This window comes from Ixodes scapularis, unplaced genomic scaffold (assembly GCF_016920785.2).
Source record: "Ixodes scapularis isolate PalLabHiFi unplaced genomic scaffold, ASM1692078v2 PGA_scaffold2__306_contigs__length_199485367, whole genome shotgun sequence".
Lineage (NCBI taxonomy): Eukaryota > Metazoa > Arthropoda > Arachnida > Ixodida > Ixodidae > Ixodes > Ixodes scapularis.
Genome location: NW_024609857.1, coordinates 196,302,452 through 196,323,714, shown reverse-complemented (window position 1 = coordinate 196,323,714; position 21,263 = coordinate 196,302,452). Strand labels below are relative to the sequence as shown.

Below are 21,263 nucleotides of genomic sequence, written 5' to 3'. Positions count from 1 at the left end.
AAGAGAAAACCAAGAAAAACACGACGACCCTTGAGAAGATGAGTCACAACACCGACTGCGAACGCCCGCAACCGGCCCCCGCGGAAGCGCGCTGGCCAGTGATAGAGCAAGCGTGCAATGACGTTCTGATGACATCATCCTGCAGCCGTACCAGGCCGGACATGGCTCTCTTGTTCCTAGCGTTTTGCTGAGGAGGCTCGTTGTTCTTTGTGTCCTTCCTGTTCCCGCAAGAGATGGCGACCAAGGTGCGTTCATCGTTACCGTTCTCTACCAAGGTGGAAATAATCCGGCGCGTTGAACGCGGCGAGAAAAAGTCAGAAGTCGCCGCATCCTTCAAGATCGCCAGAAGCACGCTGAGTACGATACTGAAAAACAAGCCAGCGATCCTGCAAAAGGCCCGAGATCGACCGAACGCCGACGGAAAGCGCATTCGGGCGCCTGCCTTTGACAGAGTGGAAAAGGCGCTGTACGCGTGGTTTTTGGATATTCGCGCTCGAAACCTTCCAGTTTCGGGCCCCATGTTACAGCAGAAAGCAAAAGACTTTGCCTTTTTGCTCGACGTTCAAGATTTTAGTGGCGGATCCGGATGGCTTCAACGGTTCAAGGAACGTTACGACATCGCCGGCAAAGTGTCGCCGGCGAGAGTCGAGCAGTCGACAATGAAAGCGTCAAGAAGTGGATCGCCGAAAACTGGCCAGCAATTACGGAGCAGTACAGGCTTTGCGATATTTATAATACCGACGAAACCGCAAATATGAATACATATGTTCCATCATGAAAGCTGCCTCGCGATAACACGGCTCTGAGCGCCGGCGTGAGGCTCGCTACGCTCGGCAGCCTTCGCCGCTATTCCGCGCGGTTTCGTTTCATCTCTCTCGCTTTTGCTGTCCTCACGAAATAGCGATATTTGCTATAACGAACTACTTGATATATCGAACTAAAATGCGTGTCCGATGGAGTTCGTTATAAACGGGTTCGACTGTAGGTACGGTAAGACTTACCTAGATTTTGTTCTAAAAGTATGAACTTTACCTCTAGAAATTTGCCACGGGGACTATATCGCTTGCACGTGTACGTCGATCGTGGCACTTGACACAGACCATATATGGGGCCTGTAGAATTGAAGAGCACACAACGCGAGAGCGCTGAAGGAAGAGAGCACGCAACCTGTTGAGTTCACGAGAGCGCATGTGCGCACTGTGGAACGTTTCGAGATTCGTATTCACGTGTAACAGATACCTAAGACCCAAGTGGTTACTATTTGAGTAAAGAAGGCAGCACTTGAGAGGTCGTGTTCTGCCAGCTCAATGGAATCGTTGGGACAGATGAAACCGTGGCCACGAGGCTCCCCACTGGTTGCTTTTGAGTGGGGGGGGGGAGCCATCACAGTAACAAAGTGTTTGCACCAGGCAGGAATTATGGAACTCAGACTCATAGCCGTAAGTTTGGGTGCTACATGGCAGGAAAGCCCTGCGAGGCATACGCTGACACCCTGTCACAGGTTTTAGGGGTGAAGCTCCTTAGGGTCTAGCCTTGTCCGTCCGGCGTCTGTGCTCACATCGATTGCCATTCCATCTGTCTTCTTAAAAAAAGAAAAAATGTTTGCGCAGTTGACAGGGTTTGAACCTGTGCAGGGAGACCCCAATGGATTTCTAGTCCATCGCCTTAACCACTCGGCCACGACTGCGGGACGAGTAGGGGGCTCTGGGATGTGGTAGTAACTCAAGAGCTGGGGATGTCATGGATGAAACGTTGCATGTAGCCGCTCAACGTTTATACAGGAGAGGGCGCTGCCGTCAAATGCGTATATAATCGCGTTAAACTTTGCATGCATTGGTTCAAAGTTTATACACAAGAGGACGCTGCGGTCAAACGCTCAACTGCGTATATAAGCACGATTCATGTCACACATTCTCTTTCTGACATGGATCGTTGACTGGAGCGGTGGAGATGCGTTCCCACGGCTTCTAGCGGATCCAAGCTGATTCGCTAGAAGAACCACTGGCTCTGCATTTCACCGACCATAAAGCAGTAATAATGAAGTCGAAATGCAACCGGGAACTCAGCACCACTTATGAGCAATAAAAAAAAATCAGCACCATGAGCACTACCTGTGAACATTAAAATCAGTGTCATCAGCGCCACCAGAGCTTCCCCCCAATCAATGTCATTCACCACGCAGGGATGCGGTCATTTTTTAAAACCCGGGTTAACGCTGGCATCTCCATTCCAGGAATTGCTATTGAGTGTAGATGATACGCGTTCAGCCAGTTGCTAATCTAACCAGAGAGGAGCACCAAGAGCGTTGGCATTACACATTTCTTGCGCAAAACAATTGCCCGGAAATTTGCCGTGCATTTCTTAGAAACTGTTCTTTTAGAAACTTTGGGTATATAATAATATCTCGAATCAAACAAAAAAAGATTAATATTTTTACAATTTAAAATTGATTTAGGGGTATTTGCTACCGATTCCGAGCAAGAATTGAAAATGACCCAAAGGTAACCCCACAGGCTATGGCCATTTCCAGATTTTGCGGCTAAATACGGATAAATAGCCTAATTTGGCTATTAATAGCCCCGCCTACTGACCCTGTCACGAGACGGGCAAGCGGAAGCAAAAAAAGATTCTGGCCAAAACTATCCCGTTCAGAATGATTTTGGACAGAATTGTGCATTGAGATGAGCCATGGCTGGATTCAGCCATCCTTCCAACGTGTCGTACCATTTTGTCCCGCACGTGGCTGCTGTCGCCAGTGAAAAACATTTTTTTGCGGCGCCACGACCCAGCCAGCGGTCCTGGGAGTGCTCTCGTGTCGCTTCCCCGTCTTTCCCGTCATGCACTCGCCAGGCACTCCCGTTTATAGCTGGATGCGACATATACTAAGGTATAGACAGCAAAATATGGGAATAGTGAGAGCAAGTCCACGTAAATGTTTCCTTTACATTCGTACCAAGTTGCCGACAAAAAAAAAAAGTTTTGCGTTATGGTTTATGAAACAAAATCATGAGCCATTGCACTGTGTGAAGGTGGATGGCCAGCAAAGCTGTTTAGCACACGACAGAGACGTGACAGAATTTTGAACAAAGGTACAAACACATTTATTGTCTCGGTGGTCATTGTGACGAAAGGATGTGCGCACATTAAATTACCCAAGCATCGAGGAGAATGCAGGGAATGGTGTTCCACGCTCCGCACATGCCGGCGCCTGCAGCAGGAACTGTTCTAAAGCGAAAGCCTAAAACGAATGGCATCTTGCATGCACGTTCGTCGACGCTTTATTTCGGGTATTTACTTCAAATCTCTTATAAGGGAAAGGCATGTGCATGTAGCGCGTGCGGCAGTGCGAGCGTAGAGTTTTTGGTCACGCGCACGAACAATGCATGAAACTTTAGCCATGAACAGCTTTTTCGTAAAATGAGTATGACCGGCGATACTGACACCTGCTCCTGTGATGTTTGCAGTGCTCGAGGTGACCAGCCTTCTCAGGGAGAATGGCAGTGGGCTCAGCAGGGAGATGGAGCACACCATCAAGCTCTTCGTGTGAGCTCATTATCCCACCCGCTTTGCTCATCCACCTGCGTGCATTGGAAGCCTCAAAATATATTCGTTCGAATGACTTTATGTCCTCTGAAGTTTTAAAGTTGAAGATGGTATTCCTCGTATAATGAAAAACTTGCATTCGTGATAGAAAACGTTGTAGAAAAAGGCTGCCTTTTTGGCCCGCAGTGTGCCAAGGAGCAACGGCTGTAGCACGTTCGCACCATGCGGGCAAAACGGTGTCGTCACTAACCTGAGGACGGTACGGGATGACACCGTTTTGCCCGCATGGTGCAACAGCTATCGCTTTTACCTCACACATTGACGGGGAAAGCCGACTCTTGCGAAGGCGCAGGTTTTTCCGGTGCTCTTGAGTTCGGAAGGAAGGGAGTGGACGTTGACACGATGAGTGGAGAGGGGAACGCACGCCGAGAGACGAGGCGAAGCTCGCCAAGGAGGCGTGTGCAAGGTGACGAGTTTTGGCAGAGCATATTTTATGTTTTGTGTTGTGCTCGAGAAGTGTGATAGTGAAAGTGAATGCAGTGCAAGTTTCTAAAACCCTCCAACATTATGTGTAGCTACAGGATACTGCCAAAGTGGGATTTGCATAATGTGGATGATGTGTGAAACACCTGTCTTAATGTTATTGTTAGCAGAAAACGGGGGAAGATGCTCCACCTCTTTGTTGTCGCACCGTTATTGGCAGGTCGTCGGGGCTCTCCTCTCTTTGTGCGGCACGGGCGATGGGAGCTCCTGACTTGTCTCTCTTTGCACCATGAGGGGAGAGAAGGGTTTTTTCATTTTCGCAGCAACGACAAATGCCGACACAAAAGCTTCATGCAAGTTGTAACCGGTAAAGCATTAAAAAATGCAAAAGACAAATCTTTTTTTAAACAGCTTGGATGGGAAGATGATGTCTTAAAATACAACGAAGAAACCTTTTTTAGAGAGCTATATTTACGGCGCAAAACCAGTTTGTGGTTGGTGCCCGCGGGAGCTGCCACTAGTCACGTGGTAGACCTCTGCGCCACCATGCAGCGCCACCGTGCTGCACCACCGCTGCCGCAAGTTACGTCGGAGCTGTTCAGCGCCGCCGCTGAACTCCCCAGAACCCTCACACTGCCGCTGCATGCTGAGCGTGGCGCACCACCGGCTGAACGCGTTTTTCCACTCTGTCGCCGGAAGGGCAGAGTGGAGAAACTCCATCGCGCCGTTGCCGTCAATTTCTGATCGGCACACAGGTCTATCACGTGGTGCTTGCACTCTTTCAGAAGCTTCCTATGGGCTCTAAAAGTTAGTTATTAATCTTTGTTTTTTTGTTGCACTTAAAACAAAGATTAATAAGTAACTTTTAGAGCTTATAGGAAGCTCTCGAAAGAGTGCAAGCACCAAATGACTATAGCGGCCAGACGTGACTTCAGCAGCCACTTTTCTGCAGGCTCCCATGGGCGCCAACTACAAATTCGTTTTGCACCGTAAATTAACTCTAAAAATTTTGTTTTTCTTTCTAGATTTTTTTTTAACATGCTTTTTCGATCTAGGCTGTTCAAAAATTTTACAGCATAGCTGTTAAGTGCTAGTTTCCCAAGTATCGTGTTTGCAGGCAAACAAATGTCGACACAAAACTCCGGTCAGCTACCGCCGTCTATGAGCGATGGCAGCAACCAGACAACTGACTTGCCAGTTGTCTGGTTGCCGCCAACGCTCATAGATGGCGGTAACCTTTCTAGCCTTTCCACTCTGGTTTTCACCAGAGTGGAAAGGCTGAATTTCTCTGGGCGTCGTCCTAGAAGTCATCCTTGAGGTCACCCTCGAGGTCGTCCTAGAAGTCGTTCTTGAGGTCGTCCTAGATGTCGTCCTTGAGGTCGTCTTAGACGTCGTCCCTGAGGTCGTCCCAGAAGTTGTCCTAGAAGTCGTGTTTGAGGCTGTCCTAGATGTTGTCCTTGAGGTCGTCCTAGAGGTCGTCCTTAAGGTCGTTTTAGACGTCGTCCCTGAGGTCGTCCTAGAAGTTGTCCTAGAAGTCGTGTTTGAGACTGTCCTAGATGTTGTCCTTGAGGTCGTCCTAGAGGTCTTCCTTTAGGCATTGTCCTAGACATCGTAAAGAGAACAGCTTCGCTGGTCCTCAATCTTCACGTGAACTGGAAGGGCTCAACATTTTTTTTCCTTTGCATATGTTTTTTAAAGGGACACTAAGGTCCCGAGAAACATTTTTTAAAAGTGCTCGAATAATGCATATAGTATGTCACAGAACAAACTTTCCTGGAAAAAAGAGTTGGCACAGTATTTACGTTGGGAGACTCACTTGAGCGATTCCGAAACATGCTCTTGATCGGGGTCCACGCCTCAAAATTTAGGCATGTTTTGGCATCGCTCACAACTCGACATGTGTCTCAATATGCGTCCCGTCCTGGCACTTGAGAAGCAATGTTTTCTCGAAGTTGAGTCTTGCAGCGAGCAACATGTTATCCCTCCACAGATGCAATGAGTCTGATTTCCACCAGCTGCACGAGCTGATCATCAAGAAGATGAGCCACAAGTACAACATGCTCCCGGGGCAGCCCAACCTGGGTGAGTGGGGACACTCAGTCCCACGCCCAAGGCTGCACGGGCAGTTGCGGGTGGTCACGTCCCACCCGCGCACTCGCCGCAGCTCTGTTGTGCGCTTTCTGCATTCACAAAATACCTTTTTGGTGAAAAACGCGTAGAAGGTGCACACTCCACAAAAGTTGCACCATGTCCAGCGGTCGCCCTTAAGTGACTGCATTCCTCCAGAGAAGAATGCCGTATTTTCTGGTGTGTAAGCCGCGGTTTTTGTGTCAAATTTCTGTTGGCGCGTCTCGTACGACGGTGCTATTATATCTTTTCTTCTTTTTTTTTTATAAGTATGAGCCTTAGCTGTGCGAGATGTAGGCTGCAGGGGTGTCATTTTTCCTTCGATTCGTTGGCGAGAATATTGAAACCGACTGCCGCTTGCGCTTAAATTGTGATCGCGATACACGTGTGCGGGTTTAGTATCAATGCAGTTTCACTCTGCGAAGTGCAACTTATATTCTTAACTCCAGCAAAACAGCTGACACCTTGTGGGGAACACTAAACTGAACGAAACGGGTCCTTTGACAATTTTTTGCACGGCCCACGTAGCTTTATGCGTTGTCGGTGGTTGGCACGATGAAACGGTTGTTCCGGTGACTCTGTTGTTACTGTCGTATAACTATATTGCCCCAGTTGTTCGGAACGCAACCTATGTTACTGCGTGAACCAGACATCGTGGGTTTATCAACGTTCATCGGCACCGCAATCCTTCCATCGCTTCCTCGCAGAAGTTCGAGCCTTCGGAAGCTCGCTTATGCTAAGACATTGCCGCAGGTTTAAAACATAGTGAATAAAAATCAGGGCAAACCATTTTGAGTGCATTGCTTGCCTGCTGAAACCTGAGCATTGTACGATGAGCTGGCACATGGCAGGGCACGACCGGTCTAAGACCGCCATATTTGCCCGATAGTGGCGACCCCCATTAGTTGCTGGAGTTGCTAATACCAATTTTTTTTTGTGAAAACTGCCATTTTTAGAGGGCACGACTTGTACAACAGCGCGACCTATAGACCGGGAAATAGGGAATGTGAACTAAAATATTAAGGCGGGCTAGATCAGTGGCGTTACGAGGGGGGAACAAACCACCCTGGGTGTAGCGCTTATTGCTCATTTACACTGGAAGCGGATCCGCGTTCGCAAAGCGGTTGCGAACGCGATTGTTTAAAGATCCAGTGCAATTGCACACTCTCTCGATGACATCAAGTGCGCATGCAATTGTACTGGATCGTTATACAAACATGTTTGCAACCGCTTTCTGAATGGAGATCCGCTTCCAGTGTGAATGAGTGGTTAGGGAGGTGCAGCTGGGGCAATTGTCACGCAGACCAGCGCCCCGGGTGCCGCTGACCCTGGTGACGTCACTGGGGTAGTTGGTTCAACGTACTGAAAGTATAAAGTGCAAAGGGACAGACAAGGACATGAAGTAGACAGGACAGCACTCTCCCGACTGACAAGGACAAAAAAAGGACATGAAGTAGACAGGATAGCACTGTCGTGTCTACTTTATGTCCTTGTTTGTCCCTTTGCACTTTATATTTTCAGTAAGAATATGTGGCACTGGGGTAAAGGAAGACAAAGCAAAAGCAAAAAGTCAATAATGCTTTCTGCGAGTCTGTCTCAAATAAACTCGTACAAACAAACAAACCAATATGTTGTTTATTTCAAATGTACCTGAAAAAATGAGGGAGTTTGGTAGTTTCTTGTTGCTCATTTGTGGTTCTTACGTAATGATGAAAGTTTGCTGCAGTAAAAGTTGGGAGTATAGATTCGTAGAATCTTTTTATGTCATAAGATATTAAGGTTTTTTTTATAAATGTGAATATCTGGAAGGTTGAGACTTGCAGAGGAAAATATGGCTTACACTCTGCATGCTTCCGCATGGCTGATGACAGCGCAGGTATGCAATGAGTGGAGGAGTAGCGGGTCGACTCCTCGATTCGGATGGAGACCTACGCTACCTGGCTAGACATGCTGGCAAACATGCGAGTGGGAGAAGGTGAACTAATGCTGTGACTTGTCACTAGGCTCCGAGGCACGAAGAACCACAGCAAAGCTTGATTCATTGTGACTGCAATGAGTGGAATGTGTCCCGGGCTTCGAAACACTCTTCTGTCGCATACCAGACAAGCAGCCACACATATTTATCTCTTTATTTTTGTATACGAAACAAGTTTACTTTTGAGATGTTATTTTAGCGTACAATATCCGGCCAGGGTCAGCTTGTTGGTGGATGTCTCCCGGCGGGTAAAAGAGCCGCAAGAGGGATTTTGAGGTCACATTACTGGCTTCATGGGGAGGAGGTAGACCCAGCTTTCCAGCCAATTCGACTCGGTAGACGCAAGCGTTGCCTGTCATTTTCTTTAATTCTCGCTTAACGGGACCTTTTCCAGAAACAACTTTACGTGCCGCTCCTAAAGTATATGATTGCCATTTATTTCACTCACGTTTCAAGCCCGTGCACCCTCTTTCTGCGTGCAGGTTCGGAGTCGAACGATCGAATTGAGGACGGACTTAGGGCAGCCATTTGCCCGGAATGCAGCTTTAGTTTCTCGTCCCCATGGAGTCGGTCGCACTACCTCAAGATCCCTCTTGCGGCTATTTAAACCGCCGAGAGAGACACCCGCATTTTCCGGCCAATCGGTCAGGGACGTCTGGAATGTTGGGGACATTAGAAGGGTTACTTAGCAGACGATGACATTACGGAGAAAGACGTTTGGACTTGCATATCTTCACTGAGTTCTTATTCGTACATCTGGAAAAACTACGATGCAGTCTCCACTGCTCTATACCTTGAGCAAATTGATCTACTACTTGCACAAAGGGTGCAGTGACGTCCCGGTGCTGAGCTTTGATTGAACGATATAGAGCAGTGGTTCTTGACCACTGATGCTTTGGCGACCCCTTCTGAATCGGCACATTTGATGAGGGATCCCATTCGCCTGGACGATTACAGTGACATAGAGGTAAATGAAGAAAACTACCTACATGCAAAACAAGTTTGAAGCTCTGAAATACTCGCTCGGCACATATAGTTTGGTAGCTTTGTGGGACAGCCAGCACCAGTAAAAAGGAAAATTTAATCACTCGGCTTGACTGAAGGTAAAAGGCTTTGCGTACCCCTATTCGAGGGCTGTTGATATAGAGGGTACTTGAACGCGACGCCTGCTAGTTGTACCAATGGCTGCCTTGCCTTTTCTATGCCATTTCTTCTGTGCCTTAAGGATGAGGGCTCTGCCTTCAAGAAAGGGAAGAGAAAATACTCGCAAAGGTACATTGTGTTTGGAAACTACCAGACGTGCTAGATTGAACGAAAAACTCTCGTCCGAGACATTGTTGGCTACTCGTCGAGGGGAATGCCGCGTGCAGTGGCGGGGCCCCATGAGATAACCTTTCGCTTGGGTGCAGAAAGACGTGTTTTGGTCAACTTGCTCGCCACACTGGAGGCTGCCCCTCTGGTCTCCTCTTCTTGGAGGGCCTCCCCAGACCAACGGTGTGTGCCTTTTTGCCTGCCCCCAGGTCTGGTGGTGACCCTGTGCTCGCTGCAAGGAGAGCTCTCGCAGCTGCAGCAGGAAAACCCCGTGCTCCTCAAGAGCGCCATCATCACCCGCAAGAGGGGCTTCCCGGATGTCATCATGCCCGGTCAATGCTCCTTTCCTTCCTTCCTTTTACTTAAGAACTTCTGGACAACAAGGACCTAGTTCAATGGTTTGGTGAGCTTTCGGAGAGCTTAATTCTGGTAAGAGAAGCCTCTGATCGAGGAAAGTAAGACTCGTGGGCGGGTCCCACTTCTGATACCGTGTTGCATCATTATGTACGTGGAAATAAGCACGTGGAGGACTGTTTTGGCCCAAGTCAGGCTGAAAACCCATGTAGTCTCATTTATTAGAAGTCGAAACAAAAAATGGTGCTTCAGGCACAAGGGTACAGGACGCTCAGGTTACAGCAAAGTCAAAGACGGATGTTGATTCTGGCCCCGCAGGAACGCTAATTGACGTTTGATCTCACGAGCGGGCAAGATATTGGCGCTTGTGTGTTGGTGAATTTTATAACAGCTCTATCATCTTCTTTTACTAATCAAGAAAGGAAATTAACGATAGTATTCTAAAGGTAGGTATAGTAATTTGTGCTCAGACAGAACTGCTACATGTTAATTTGCCCAGTGACCCCGTGGCTAATTTTTGTCAGCATGATTCAAAAAGATTTGCAGCTGTATTCGGATCTGTCGATCAAACTCTCATATGTAGAATTGTGTTCTATGAGAAGCGTGGCGGACGCTAACTCTAGCCTCAGCCTTCCAGGCATGCGATGCCATGTCCAGCGTCACCACATCCTTGTTTCTTCAGTTTTTGTTGCAGTGGCAGCTGTTATGGGCGTTTCCCACCACTGAAAATGGCGTCTGTTGTTGACGTTGTAGTACTACCTAGTTGTTTTCAACGTTGTGCTTGGCAATGTATTGCGTCCGTCATCAATGTTGCCCAATCTTTGAAAAAGATAGCCCGCGGAAATCGAATCTGGGTGCATTGTGTGCGAAGCGGAGGCATTACCACTGAGCTGTGCCGCAGCATCAACAACCCGCTTTAAACTTAGTGGTTTTGTAGTACCCGATGCCCACTGCATGCGCTCTCTGGAAAAAACAAAACAGCAGATGGCAAAATGCTGTGGTAGCACTGTCATTGGCAAGAGCTAGTGCCGGGAGACACACCTTCCCGCGCTCCGGAACAAAAAAGAAACAAAAGCGTTCGGAACAAGAAGGAACAGAACAAAAGCATTTGGAACAGAACCAATGTTTATTTTGTTGAGAACGTTTTTGTTTTTCTTGTTTGCAAAGCTTTTGCAGCTGGCCAAGTCGTCTTGAGGCATCTCGAAGTCCTGCCTCTTACGTTTTTGTTTTTTTGCACAGTTGCATTGTGTGGCCGGTGAAGCTGGCGACGCGCATGTTTGGCAGCCAGCCAAGTTCCTTCAACCGTGGCCTGTTTCACATTTCGAGGCTCTTTATTTATTCTTAATGGGGTAGCATTAGTAGCCACATGACAGGGAAATGCTGAGGGCATCTGTCTGCGGAGCAAACAGTGGAAAGGAAGCGCGTAGAGAGGAGTGGACAAAGGCGAGAGGGAGGCGACGTCGTGGGAGAGTTAGTCTGACCTTGCAGGAGCGCCTTGGTTTGTGCTACAAAATGAAGCGTGAACCAAGTATTGTCGCTGGTCCAAGTGGGCGAGAAAAGCAGATGGATTGTGAATGAAGCAGCAACAGGCAGTGGATGCCGCTGCAGAGGAGCGGAAGCAGCGCTTAGCAAAGGAAGCCCCCAAAGCAGGCCAAAATTACAGGAAGATCCATTGGTGGATCCTTAGGAAATGGGCTAGCATGACCCTTGAAAAACGCAACACACGTCCCCCTCTGGGAAGTGCTAATGCTGACCCCGTAACGAGGCCAAAAAGAGGAAGCGAAAAATAGAGGAATCAAAAGAGAAATCTCAAACTGAAAAGTGAAGGGGTCAGTATTAACATTTCTCAAAAGTGTGTGACGTTCCCCAGGGGTCATTCTAATGCATTCCCTAAGGATCCACCAATGGATCTTCTCTATTGGAAAGGATACTGCGACTCTCACGCGTAGGCCGTAGCAGGTGTGGGAACAGAAAGACGTTGTCATTAGATGTGTCGAGTGTGCAGTAATAGCTTGATGTGCGTGCCCGGTGCAGGGGATGTGCGCAACGACCTGTACCTGACCCTGGACAGGGGCGAGTTTGAGAAGGGGGGCAAGTCGACCGGCAAGAACATTGAGGCCACGGTGCTGCTGGTGGCCGCCGATGGACAGCTGCTCCAGGTGGGGTCCGGACGGGGCTACTCGTGCCCCCCCCAGTCTGGGAGCCGCTTTTCCAGAGTGCCATATTCACCGAGAACGTTAGATGCCATAAAATCCGGAATGAACTCCTGCCCCTGAAAGATCGCTCGGCCTGGTTATCTAGCTAATTATTCCTGGTGGAAAGCTACCGAGACATTGCCGACGAGACTACGGTGCCTGGGATGGGGGCCCTGACCGGTGTGTGTCCCATTCTGCCCACGCAAGGAAGGTGGTCTCGAAGTGGCAGCAAATGACATAACAAAATGCTCGAGGTACACCTAAGCATTTCTTACGAGTGTGAATGCGAAAGCGTGCAAGCCGCTCCTCCGCTCCTTTTGTCGTCTGCTATGTACTGGCGCCCGCACACTTTGGGATCTCGGAGGCCATGGCGCAGCACCCTATGAGAGCCCCGTCAGCGTGCGCCAGCCAAGAGAACCGAAGGCTATTGCGGAAACTAGGAGCCGTTTTCGCGCTTCCAACTGATGATGACCGCTTGCTCCACGACAGTTAATGCTTTCATATTAAAAGTTTTAGTGTCAGGCTGTCAGATGACCATAGAAGTTTGGGATAAGCATGAGAGGGTGCGAGTGTCACTGTCGTCGCGGCATCCCAACCCCTGGTTACTGAATTGAATCTTACGTGGAGCTGGAGAGCGACGTGCAGCGGGCGTCTGCCACATCTCCCGCCGCTGCTATGACACTGCCAGGATCGCGGCCGGCAAGAGCACTTCTACAACGTCGTCGGGAACAAGCCGAGGGAGCACTTTTGGGGACGCGGTAAATGCACTGGTCGTAGACTTGTTGTAGGCATCGTAATGAGTCGCTTTCTATGTACGACCGCCTTCTTCTCGACCTTTGCCATCCATGGCCCGTTCCTGTGGTGGCTAATAACGAAAAAAGGGCGGTGCATGCCCGAGTGAACAAATGTGCATTTGGCGGCGGGTTGGCCGCCTAGCCGACAGCCATTGAGGCATGCGCTCCAGTCCACGCATCATTTGCTGCTGCCGCCGTTGGCTAGGTGGCGCGCGCATTGCTGGTTTATTTTTTTACGTCGTTGGTTATCGCTGGTACGCCCATAAAGTGTCGATTCAGGTATCGGCTGCCGCACAGGTCCTTCCCGAAGAGATTGCAATTGTTTTTAGACGTGCCGAAAATGATTTTTTGCGCGCATTAATGAATTTAGCACCGTGGGATAAGGGTTTGCCATGTCCACGATATCAGTTTGCATATTGTGTGTGTTAGTAGTGGTTGCCGGCTTGTTTGTCTCTTTTTTAAAATAGTGCTTTGTTACCCGACAGACCACCCTTTATCATTTCATCATGAGTGGATGTCCATTTAAGATTTGACTATACATTGCCCTCTTTTGTGCGGATTTTCTTTTTCAATTATGTTGATGAGTACATAATGAAGCAGTTCAGTTTTCAACGTTTGCTCAAATCGCCATTACTTCGTACAGATGTACGCTGCGTGATACGGTGCGAACGCGACATGGATGCTTTTTCCTAATTTGCTCGGAGAAATTAATGACTTGTCCCAAGCTCTACTGGTTTAGTTAGTACCCCGAACGAGCACTTTCCACTGCACTATTGGTTTCCATGGCAGTCTTTCAATTCAAAAAGAATGTCCGACCTAGTTTGAACAAATCTTTCTCAAAGAAAATGAGTTTCTGCAAGCACAACAGGCATTGGTTTGCCAAAAGAGGGAAGGCCTGTGGGGGAGTTTTTGGCTTCTTGTGCATCTGTTCCCAGTTTCACTAGTGACTAGTGCAGACAGTTGGGTCCTCCTTTGGCTCTGCTTGAACTATTTCCAAGCATCCTATGCTGGGATGGCTTCCAAGGACAGCCAGGACTTGTGCAGTCGCCCAGAGGAACCCTCTGCTCTCTTCATTACTCTTTCTCTCTAACCTCCATCTTACACTTTTCTGTCACCCCTTGGTGTCAGTTTCCAGTGAGATATTCTCCCACTTGAACAAACTCCAGTTTAACAACCTCCAGTTGAACAAACTGTTCAGTTGAACAAATTATTGTATAAATGCCCAGCAGATCCCCATTGTGTCCAATGCATTCAGTTGAGTCAACTTCCACTTAGGCAAACTTTTAAAAATATTCTTCGAGTTTGCTCACGTGGTATTTCATTGTACACCCTACATTGAGGCAGTGTGTGTTGGATCTTCAACGGCAAAAAATAGAAAGAAACCTAGTAATAAGTCGTCAAGTTTGTTATTGTAATAGATGCGAGGAAGCCGAGAACGAGAAATTGTGCAGCACGTTTGGTTTTCCTCGTAATCAGTTGCCCTTAAACCGTAAGCAGTAAGAGTCGGTCTCTGTGCTTACTCCTGGCCGTGGCGATGAACCCGAAAAGTATTTCCCAGTGTGCTCTTCTCCCGTCCAGGGTTGCCTGAGTTCCGGGACGGGGGAGGAGCCTTGCTCCGAGTTTCGCTCGCTGGTGCTGTACCACAACAACAACCCACGCTGGTCAGATACCGTCAAGGTTGGTTCCAATCTCCTCATTTTTCTGCCTATAGCGATTGAAATGGGCTGCATCGATCGAAGATCGTAAGCTGCACCCTGACCATCTAAAGTTGATGCTTACATGTGGAGAACGTAGCGTGCAATTGTAGCACCGCTCATTTAATAGCTACTTTGGGGGGGGCTATGAACTTTGATTTAACTAAAACCGTAGGGAGGTCTATGTTTACAGTTACACTCTATTGCATGGGTTCTTGAAATGGGTTCCTACAATCCCGAAAGTTCTCCAGACTCTCAAATTTCCTCGATCGTCCCTGACCCAGGGTAAAGTGTTTCTTAAGTGATGTATTCCAGTCTGTCCGAGCCACCCATCGATGCATGTACATACCAAGCACTCCCTGGCGCTCCCAACCACTGATGTTTTGGGGACCACTTCTGGATCGGCGGAAATGATGGGGACCGTAGGAAACACCCCATAATACGCTGTTTTGGGAGAAGAAAACAAAACAAGACAAACTATCAGTTGAGCTTTACGTAAATACTTCAGTGAAACCCGTTTAGAACGAACCCACATACACCGAGTTATTGTCGATATCGAACGTGCGGAAAATTTAAATAAAAATGCATGTAAAAAGTACTTTTTATAAAGAACAACATATTGGCTATATCAAACTTTTTCCCCTGCAAGGCTTCCAAAAACGCGCAAACAATCGTCTTCTAGCCTGTCCCTTCCCCCCCAAAAAAAGGTAGGAAAGAAAAAAAATTCCAAAAGCTCAAGTTGCGAACAACACTGAGCGAAGAAAAGATTCAGAAGGGGGGACAGCTAAAAAATATGCTCTGCATGCACGCACAGAAAAGATATTTCCATCCCAAAATGGTTGCCCATGAACAGAAGCGATTCAGAAGGGAAGATAAGCTAAAAAAACGAACTCTGCACAAATGCAAAAAAAACAAAAAACCTTTAGCGCATTGTTACAAGGCGGAAGCAAAGAGATGAGAAAGAAAGAGAAGCTCTCGCCTTACAATGAACGCATCGGGGAAGTTTGTTGTAAATCGTTTGCTACTTGCTATATCGAACTGATCGTAGCGTTTCTTGCTGTTCGTTATAAACGGGTTTGACTGTAGACAGTCTTTATCCTCCTAGAGAGTGCCACCGAGGGGTCGTAACTGGCCGGTCGAACCCTCGCAGTCAGACGAAAAGATGAGCTGTCCATATCATGTCCCCGGGTCTGTGCTGGGCGCCTGGGGTTGTGCACAGCAGATCTTTACGGGGAAACTGGCCGGCTCTCTGAACCCCCAACTTTCTTCTCCTGACGATTGTCAAACTCTCGCACGATCGCTACGCAGCCAATTCCAGTCCCTGGTCTGGCTTGCAAATGCACCAAGCTAGGCACGTCATAAATATGGTCGTCTCTGTATACTCAGGGGCGGACCATTGTTTGTTTGCGGTAAAGCTCTTCTGAAAATTTTTTTTCGGTCATGACGAACGAGGAGCTAGTTTTTTGAAGGTGTGTGCATGTGATACGCAAGGTCCCAAAATATTTTTTGTTTAAGCGGTAGCACTTTTTAGGCTCTTCCTTGGCTGTAAAAGCAGCAGACATGCTGCTGCTGTGGTTGAGGAAACATTTATACTAGGTAGTTGTCGAGTGCATTCAAAGAAAAAGATAATTTTTAATGTTTTGAGGGATGACTGAAAGGCGGAGAGGTTAGCCTGAGCACATGGCCCTTGCAACTGCTCTGCACTAGGGATATTGGCAAGGGATAAGAGGAGGAAAGGAATGGGAACGATGGTGGTTTCAAAGTTAGCTGCCCTGGGCACAAAGGTGCTCTGCTTTGCCAAATGAAAGAACATTTGCTGGGTCATGAGACCAGTCAAGTTCTGTATCTTTATAATATTTAAAGTATGCTTTCCTATAATATATGCACCCAATAGCTTCGAATGTAGGATAAAGAATGACCCCATCTCCACGTGGTGAATGATTTTGATTGGGACAAAGCTCTGGTGGTGCTGGTGATACTGATTTTATTGTTCATAGGTAGTGGTGATGGGGCTGATTTTTTTTTATTGCTCATAGGGAGTGCTGAGCTCTAAGTTGCGTTTCGACTTCATTACTACTGCTTTATGGTCAATGAAATGCAGAGCCAGTGGTCCTTCTAGCGGATCAGCTTGGATCCACTAGAACCCGTGGGAATGCATCTCCACCGCTTAAGTCAACGGTCCATGCCAGAAAGAGAATGTGTGGTATGGAACGTGGTTATATACGCATTTGATCGTTTGACCGCAGCGCCCTCTCCTGTATAGACGTTGAGCGGCTACATGCAACATTTCATCCACGACAGAAACCCCAGCTCTTGAGTTACAACCACATCTTGGAGCCCCCTACTCGTCCCGCAGTCGTGGCCGAGTGGTTAAGGCGATGGACTAGAAATCCATTGGGGTCTCCCCGCACAGGTTCGAATCCTGTCGACTGCGCATACATTTTTTCTTTTTTTAAGACGACAGATGGGATGGCAATCGGTGTGAGCACGGACGCCGAACGAGGCTAGACCCTAAAAAATGTTGGCGCATAGTGCACCACCCAGGAATCTCTGGAGAACTTCTCGTGGGCGTTGCCTGTAGGGTCTGCTGGTCGTGGACTGGGACGACCCAGAGTCGAGACATGGGGCGGAAAACCTTAAGATCAGTTTGCTCAGTCTTTGATTCACTGGAGATGTTTCTCTAGATTTTACCTTCTCCTCAATTGCAGGTTTCCATCCCCATGGAAATGTTTGATGGCTCCCACATACGAATCGAGTTTCGACACTGCTCCGGTGAGGCTTCTTTCATGTTTCTGAGGATCGTCTTTTTAACAAAACATTTTGGGCTGGCTCCTAGCAGTTTTTTGTGTTGGAAGAGTGTCGCACAAAAACTGGTTGGAGGAAAGTGCTATGTTAGCGTAATCTTGTATAGGCTTTGGCAGGGCTTTATTTCAGAGACGCTTCGTGAGACAATGTTTGTGCCACATAGGCCTAGAATGCGTACCAAGTTTCTGCATACAACATCACCGCTGAGCAACGTGCAAAGATTTATGCGGTACTATCACCTTTTTCCCGTCAGTGCGAGAAAGGGACAAATTTCTTTCATTTATTTTTTTGGCTTTACGGCCAAATGGATTTTGTTTCCTCAGGTTGGGCAGTACGCTATGGATGCTGCTGGCCATGATTTTTGGTGCGTGGGCATTGTTTCTGCGCTTTAGGGGAGATCAATATTTTTGCCTAAAGATGGAGGAGGGGGAAGGGATATTGAATTGGGATATTACAATACAGTGTAGACCGCATATAACGTATGTCGCGGGAGTCGCGAAAATTTGCACTATAAGCAGTACCGCGCTATAACCAAAGCATCAATTTCTTGGGTCAAAATACATGCCATGGGACAACTTACCTTTGTAAAAGAATTTATTTTATGTTAGATGAAAAATAAAGCTTAGTTTGAAGAAAGTCTTTATTTCACCAGACTAGTACACTTCTCTCTCAAGTGTGTCACAAATTTTGAAAGAAATGAGCGACTTTCGCCTGGCGCAGCCTTTTAACGGCGTCGCGGGATGCGGCAGTGTTTCGAGGTATTGGTTGCGGACGGACGTTGCGAGCGTTAAGGATTGCTAACCCTAGTCACTTTTCTCCGGCGATAAAACGCGTGAAAATTTGCATCCTTTATACGGTACGCGCCAGCAGTACCTTCAACTTGAGCACAGGCATGAAATGCTCCAAATAAGAAATCCGGGCGATGTTCGAAAACACAAATGCTTAGAAAGCACCACTGTAGTGGAAGTAAACAAACACGACGACACGGGCGTTTCTGCCGTCTTGAGAGTGCCGCCACGACATCGCCGCACGAGTAGGTGGATCTTCCCTTCTAGTACGTGCTGGGTTATTCGCTCACACAACGAAAATTCACAGTCAAGGATAGCGCTTTTACGCGGAACGATGAGCTTCCACCACGCCGTCTACGTTAACGATTACAACCGACGCCATGTTTGCGGATAGAAGCAGCTGGCCCGCAACCGGCATGCTACGTGAGCGAACACTTCTCCTCGACCTGCGATTGGTTTGTCGTTGCAGTTGTTTTCCAACGCAGCGGAGGGACGCACGCACGTGAACGACATGTGCGTGCGTCCCTCCGGCGCTATGGCAACTGAAGCCTCTCTCTTCGCTTCTCCCCGCTTCTTCGAGCAACCTCCTTGCCCCGCGTCTTGCCCCGCGAGTGCCGCTTGCGGCTAGCTGGCATTGGTTGGTCTGCGCGGTCGGCGGGCTGTTCCAAAAACCGCACTATAACCGGTATTTCCCTTCGAGCTTCTGCATTGTAAACGGTATGTAATTACATGGAGTTCTATGGAAAACGAACCGGTGGTTTAAAAAAGCCACGTTATACCCGGTCCTGCACTATAAGCGGTTACGTTGTAAGTGGTCTATACTGTATTCCTTCGTCAAAACACACTTTTCTAGCTAATTTTTTTTACTGGAAACACACCTGTGCACAGGGAATAAACGGAATTGTTCGTATTGCACCGAACAAAGCGTGGTGTGCATACCGAGTGTTTCTTTTGACTTTCGACGTGCTACTGGTTTCACAGATGAAATTTTTGTGAGAGAGAGCAACTGTCTGACGCTTTTGCTCCTCCAGCGCGTGACAAGGACCGCCGCCTCCTGGGGTTCTCGTTCCTCCCGCTGATGGACGAGCAGGGCACCATCATCCGCAACGGCAGCCACGAGCTCTACGTCTACAAGGTAGGCCTTTTCTAGAGTCGTCGTGTTTTGTTGTACGGGCGAAGCTCTTGCACCAAAGGATTGAGAGTACTGCCCATCCCAAGTGAGAAGGTAAAGAGTAAGATTGACTGTCTCTTTAGCACTTCCTAAAGGACAATCCAACCGGTTTGGGAAAACGGTTGGATTGTCCATGAACTGGCTGTTGAACCGCCTGTCGGCTGCTGTGTAATGGCAGCTCTAGATAGACTGTACTTGCTATAGACCTGCTATAACAGGCTCAAAGGGGAGCTCCGGCAAAGTTCTGCTGGATTTCCGTCAAGATTAGCTCAACGCACCAGTAGTTTGAAGTAGTAACCCAAATAATAAATCAAAATTATTTTGTTTCGCATTGGTTGAAAGGGGCACTGGGGGGACAGATCAAAATCATTTTTTTTTATTATCCGAAACAATTGAAAAAAAAAATGCCTGGACATTACCCTCAAAATGTGAAACTTCGGAGCTCAGTATTGATGAATTTAAAAAACAATTTCCCAAAGCTGAATTTGAAGTTCCGCGCGATCTGCGCCAGTGCAGTGACGTCAAATATTGACTCGTCCTGCAACTCGAGTTTCTCTCGTGCATCCGAACTGCCGCGACCCAAAGTGTCGTGTTCGCTTGTATTCCCCAATCAACTGCTTGTGTGCCGCTTATTGCTGTGAGCAGATGATGCTTCAAATTCGAGTTTGAACTTCCTTTAGGGCTCTTTCAGCGATCTCAAATTCTGTCACACGGTGTGAGGTGGAAAAGAACAGGCAGTGGACTTTTGTGAGCAACATGAGGGGCCACGTTGCGCCGGTTCTGCGTGAAAGGCTGCCCCGGCGGAGTCACAACCAACACTACGGTACACAAACACCAAACCCAGTTGTTTTGACTGTTTGATGATTTTCTTTTCAAAGTCTGAGAGGTCGTCGGGTACCTAAACGAGAGAACTTTGTTTAATTCCGCGGCTCTATGATTATCGTCAGCGCTACATGTGTCGAGCGCCGCCATGTTTTCCGAGGGAGGATAAAAAGCCAGAAGGCGGCATCACTCTGGACTTTGATTTTCGGTATTTCAAAAAGAAGGGCCGTGGTGTGTTTGCAATTGTGTTAAAAAACATGTTTTTCGAATGCCATTATTAAATATTAAAGAAATGTGGCTTATAAAGCTTCTAAATTTCATAATTTTTGACGCCATAAATAAAAAGAAGCGAGGAGGTGGGAAGTAAGAAAGAAGGGCGGCAAAATAAAAAGATGCACGCCCGCTTCCAAAGACTTTTTTTGCATTGTGGTATTTTTTGCGTGTCTGCGACTACAACTTGCATCGTTTTAGACAAAAAAAGTTTTTGGGGTTTCATTGCTCCTTAAAGTTTGGTCTTCACTGCCTATTCAAACTGAAAGTCACAACTGGCAACACTAACAAAGTCCAAGGACACCTAAGCACTTCTTATGAGTTGTGAATGCGAAAGCATGAATGTTGTTCTTCCGCTCCGATATTTCGTCTGCGGCGTAGTGGCGTGGACGGCCATGTTTCGCCGGCCAGGCGCGCGTGCAAGTGCAGCGGTGTTTGCGGCCTCCGCCAACTACGCTCTACCGTATTTAGCGGCTCTGGGATGCTCTCTTTGGTAAGCTCTCGTTTATCACAACCTTCGGTATTAGCAGAGATGCCAGGGAATTTCAGCTCGAGCTTAATTTAACATATTTTTGTATATCAAATTATTGATATATCGCACTATTTGACGTTCCCCTTTCAGTCCATTTTATCCGGGTTCAATTGTATCACAAATTATTTTAAGATCCAAAAGTCACCACCAGTCATATCCCAAAGTTTGTCAAGATCCAAAAATCGCTGCCACTCGTATCACAAAGCTTATCAAGTTGAAAAAGTCACGACCCCTCTTATCACCCCCAACTTTCATTTTGAACAACATCATCGATATCACCAAATTCAGACTCACAAACAACACAAAATATCACAGGCTTACAAGTATCACGGATGTCACTGACTCACTAAGTACCATAATTACACGGTTGTAGGTCAACCCATTTTTTAATTTGAAAAT

At 47.6% G+C, this 21,263-nt stretch overlaps 1 protein-coding gene and 1 non-coding gene across 3 annotated transcripts in view; both read left to right on the top strand.

Annotated features, from left to right (window-relative positions):
- The window catches only part of LOC8037800 (dedicator of cytokinesis protein 3), a 285,268-nt gene that overhangs the window by 44,146 nt on the left and 219,859 nt on the right, over positions 1-21,263 (top strand). For both annotated transcript variants that reach the window (XM_040208926.2, XM_040208927.1), the window contains 7 exons: positions 3,465-3,543; positions 6,017-6,108; positions 9,649-9,771; positions 11,828-11,952; positions 14,361-14,459; positions 17,185-17,248; positions 19,101-19,204. In XM_040208926.2, coding sequence (XP_040064860.1) covers positions 3,465-3,543; positions 6,017-6,108; positions 9,649-9,771; positions 11,828-11,952; positions 14,361-14,459; positions 17,185-17,248; positions 19,101-19,204 — 686 coding nt within the window. The remainder of the gene's footprint in view (positions 1-3,464; positions 3,544-6,016; positions 6,109-9,648; positions 9,772-11,827; positions 11,953-14,360; positions 14,460-17,184; positions 17,249-19,100; positions 19,205-21,263) is intronic.
- Positions 16,829-16,910, top strand: Trnas-aga. The gene has a single exon. It is a non-coding gene; the product is annotated as a tRNA-Ser (tRNA).